Source organism: Castanea sativa, chromosome 2, assembly GCF_040712315.1.
Source record: "Castanea sativa cultivar Marrone di Chiusa Pesio chromosome 2, ASM4071231v1".
Classification (NCBI taxonomy): domain Eukaryota; kingdom Viridiplantae; phylum Streptophyta; class Magnoliopsida; order Fagales; family Fagaceae; genus Castanea; species Castanea sativa.
In genome coordinates this window covers 26,382,372-26,387,010 of record NC_134014.1, presented here as the reverse complement: position 1 = coordinate 26,387,010, position 4,639 = coordinate 26,382,372, and the positions used below count along the sequence as shown (strand labels likewise).

The 4,639-nt window shown below is 32.3% G+C and overlaps 1 protein-coding gene across 1 annotated transcript; it reads right to left on the bottom strand.

The window, feature by feature from the left end:
* Window positions 1-3,057: 3,057 nt before the first annotated feature.
* On the bottom strand, window positions 3,058-4,152 carry LOC142625131 (uncharacterized). The gene has a single exon (XM_075798832.1). It carries the CDS (start codon window positions 4,150-4,152, stop codon window positions 3,058-3,060), a length of 1,095 nt encoding a protein of 364 aa, XP_075654947.1.
* Window positions 4,153-4,639: the final 487 nt, after the last annotated feature.

Genomic DNA, 4,639 nt, shown 5'->3' with positions numbered 1-4,639 from the left:
GCACACCATAGGGAGGGACATGAGTATTATTACTCATACATATATTTAGTGCATGTTAATCAAACTACTCTATGATTAGTTTTTCCCTTTGAACCTAGTTCTTGGGATCTCCAGTCCTTAGGTAGGGTATCCTCATAGGTAGTTTATTCTTCTTTGGGCTTAAGTCCCATCCCCCTCAATGCTATCCAGATCTTTTCTCTAGCTAGAGCTTTAGTTAATGGATCCGCAATATTATCATTTGTACTAATATAATCAACATTTATGGTACCATTGTTTATGTATGATCTCGTCAAGCATCGTGTTTTCTTCTAATAGATCCGGATTTACCATTATAGTATTGGTAGCGCACTCTACCAATAGTGGCAGTACTATCCCAATGAATTAAGACAAAATGAAATAGGTTTCTCCCACATGGGAATTTCGTATAATAAATCTCGTAACCAACTCCGCTTCTTCACTAGCCGAAGATAAGGCAATTAATTTCCGCTCCATGGTGGATTTAGCAATAATCTGTTGTTTTTTAGATTTCTAACTTATTTCTCCACAACCTATAGTAAATACATAACTGCAAAGGGTAGACAAAGAATCACCTGATAAGGTGTTCCAACTAGCATCACTATATCCTTCAAGAACAGCAGGATATCTTTGATATAGCAAACCATAGTGCGCAATTCTTTTTAAATATCTCATTAATTGAGTCATGGCATTCCAATGCTCAAAATTAGGTTTGCTAATAAATCTTGCTAGAACTCCTACGGCATAAGCAATATCAGGTCTAGTACAATCAGTAGCATATCTAAGACTTCCAATAATATTAGCATATTCATTTTGATTGTAAATATCATTTTCATCTTTAGTAGGAAAAAGATGCACACTAGAGTCAAAAGGAATACTTGCAGGTTTACAATCAAAGTAATTATATTTTTTCAAAATTTTTTCTATATAATGAGATTGATCTATAAATATGCCATTTGAAGTTCTAGAAATTTTCATGCCAAAAATCACATTAGCTTCTCCTAAATCTTTCATATCAAAGTTATTTTTAAGAAGCATTTTGGTAGCATTTATAATATCCATATTAGGACCAAAAATTAGAAGATCATCAACATATAAACAAATTATAACATGAGCATCATCAAAAGTTTTATAATATATACATTTGTCACTTTCATTTGTTTTAAAACCATTAGAAAGCAAACATTGATCAAATTTCTCATGCCACTGTCTAGGTGCTTGTTTTAAACCATATAGAGATTTTAATAATTTACATACCTTATGCTCATTACCTGGCATTGTAAAACCTTCTGGTTGGTCCATGTAGATTTCTTCTTCTAAATCTCCATTTAGAAATGCCGTCTTTACATCCATTTGATGTATCATCAAATTATGAATAGCTGCTATAGCAATCAATAATCTAATAGATGTAACTTTAGTAACAGTAGAAAAAGTATCGAAAAAATCAATATCTTCTTTTTGTTTAAAACCTTTAGCTACAAGCCTTGCTTTGAATTTTTCAATAGATCCATCAGGTTTTAATTTTCTTCTAAGTACCCATTTACATCCAATTGTTTTATAACCTGGAGGTAAATCTATAAGTTTCCAAGTATTATTAGAGATAATAGAATCCATCTCATCATTGATGGCTTCTTTCCAAAAACCTGAATCAGGAGAAGATAAAGCTTCCTCTAAGGAAGTAGGGTCACCTTGTAAATTATACACATAATATTCAGGACCAAAAACTTTTTCAATTCTAGGTCTTTTACTCTTCCTAGCTTTAAACTCATATTCATTAACATCTTTTGACTTAGATGTTGAACATTCAAAATTCTCTTGTTGTTCAAAACCCCCACTATTTTTATATTTAAATAGAAATTTATTTTCTTGAAAAATTGCATCTCTAGATTCAATTATAGTATTATTATCAATATCAAAAAATCTATAAGTTGTGCTATTTAAAGAATAACCTAAAAATACACATGTAGAAGCCTTTACCCCAAGTTTAGGTCTTTTAGGGTCAGGTAGCCTCACATATGCTAAGCAACCCCAAACTTTGAAAAAATTCAGATTTGGTTTATATTTTTTCCATAATTCAAAAAGAGTTAAAAAAGTCTTTTTATGAGGTACTCTATTCAAAACAAAATTTGCAGTTAAAACAGCTTCACCCCAAAAATATTTAGGAGCCCGAGAACTAACAAGCATAACATTATTTAAATTTATAAGAGTCCTATTTTTACGTTCAGCTACTCCATTTGAAGATGGAGAATAAGGGGCAGTAGCCTCATGAATAACACCAAGAGATTGAATATAATTATTAAGACCAAGGGTATCATATTCTTTTCCTCTATCAGTTCTAAACCTTTTAACCTTTTTATCAAAAGTATTCTCAACTTCTTTCAAGAAAATTGATAATTTTTCAAAAGCATCACTTTTATTTTTCATAAGATAAACATATGAATATTTTGAAAAATCATCTATAAAGGTTATAAAATACTGATTACCTCCACGTGTCAAGTGTCCTTCAAATTCACAAATATCACTATGGATAAGCTCTAGTAATTCAATATTTCTTTCAATTGATTTATGAGGCTTTTGAGTACTTTTAGTCATGCTACAAATTTCACATTTTTCAAGTTCATTTTCAAGTTTAGGAATTAAATCTAAACCACTCATATTTTTCATATATTTATTATTGATATGACATAATCTACCATACCAAACATTCACACAAGAAACAATATAAGCAAAACTTGAATTTTCATTCATCTCAACATTAAGTTTAAACATGTCATCACAAGCATAGCCTTTGCCAACAAACATTCCCTTTTTAGAGAGTACATATTGATCAGCCTCAAAGACTTGTTTGAAACCAACCTTATTCAACAAAAAACTAGTAACTAGATTCTTTCTAATGTTAGGAACATGAAAGACATCTTTGAGAGTGACTTTTCTCCCAAAAGTAAATTTGAGAAGCACCTCTCCAATACCCACAACACCAATGGTATGAGAATCACCAAGCATAATTTTCTTTTTCTCATCCAAGATGGTGTAGGTCTTGAACTAGTTTTTATCATAACAAACATGTCTGGTTGCCCCAGAATCAATCCACCACCCTCCTAAGCCTTCGAGAATATTAATCTCGGTAACCATAGCCACAAGAGGCTCTTCAATGACATTAGCTTGAGCCATAGGCCCATGTTTTCGAAAACGACAATTTCTAGCCGAATGTCCAAGCTTTCCACATACAAAACATGCATAATTGCTATTATTAGTGTGGTTGCCATTATTTGGAGCATGCTTAGGATGGTGTGCTTGGTTCTTTCTTTGATTAGAGTGGGTCTTATGTTGAGGCTGATTTCCATTTGGCCTACATTTGAAGTTCCTTTTCTTAGGCCTTACATAGTCATTATTTTTTACATTGGCTTTTGGCATGTTTTCATTTGAAGAGATAAAATTTACCTTAGGACCATTTGCTCCATGAAGTTCAACAGTTTTGTCTTGGTTTCTTGCCTCTTCCTCCACTCTCAAACGAGTGATAAGGGATTCAATGGAGAGTTCCTTTTGCTTGTGTCTTAGAACTTTGGCAAACTCCTTCCAAGATTCAGGCAGCTTGTCAATGATGGCTGAAACTTGCATTTGTTCATCTACACGAATGCCTTCAGATCGAACATCTTGTGCAATCATTTGGAGTTCATAGGATTGTTTCACCACAGACTTGCCTTCAACCATCTGAAATCTAAAAAATCGGCTACATGCATATTTCTTGGATCCAGCTTCCTCTGTATCATATTTTTGATTCAATGCCTTCCATATCTTTTTAGCTGATTTATAAGCTTGATTATAATAATCATACAAATCATCAGAAAGACAATTAAGTAAATAATTTCTACAGTAAAGATGATCCTTATCCCATTTCTTAACATCTTTTTCATGTTGAGAAAGATCTTCTTCAGTCAATTGTTCAGATTTCTTTTTCTTTGGTTTTTTCTCAATTAATACATAAGCCACATTCAAGAGAGTAAGATAAAATAAAGTCTTTTGTCTCAACCTCTTAAAGCTAACACCACGGAAGCGGAATGACTTATTAAGATCACTTGCTCCAGAGGAATTAGACATAACATTACCATTTTCCAAGGATGATTTTGTGTTCTCCATATCGTTTTGGCAGAGATGAGGCGTGGACCAAGTCACTGTCTTGAGACAAATCGTGCCGTCTACGGTATATCCGATGTAGTTAGACAAATAATTTTTTGCACGTTATCCCTGCGATACAACAAACAACTGACTTTTGCTGATTATCCTTGCGAGCCTACACTGCTCGTAGGATATAAGCTCTCTATAGTACTTTCTTTTCCCAGAAAATTTTGTAAAAGATAAAATATTTTTTGTGAGTAGTAAGAAGCAAAAGATGGTAAGTGTTTAGAAAAAAATTGTTTTTGAAAAGTTTGCAGCTTTGTAAAAACGTTGCTTGTCCTTAGCCAAAAAATAAAAACGTTTACTATCTTTAAAGCTTTAAATGATCATAAAAATATTGAAATCAATGCCTAAGTTAATAGCTTTCTTTTTATATATAATATATATATTATATATAAACCGGTCAAAACTTTTTTTTTTTTCAAAGTTTGTACGTTGAGGCAAGTTA

Coding starts and splice junctions, on each gene's coding strand:
- LOC142625131 (XM_075798832.1), bottom strand. CDS start 4,152: ATGGAGAACACAAAATCATCCTTGGAAAATGGTAATGTTATGTCTAAT.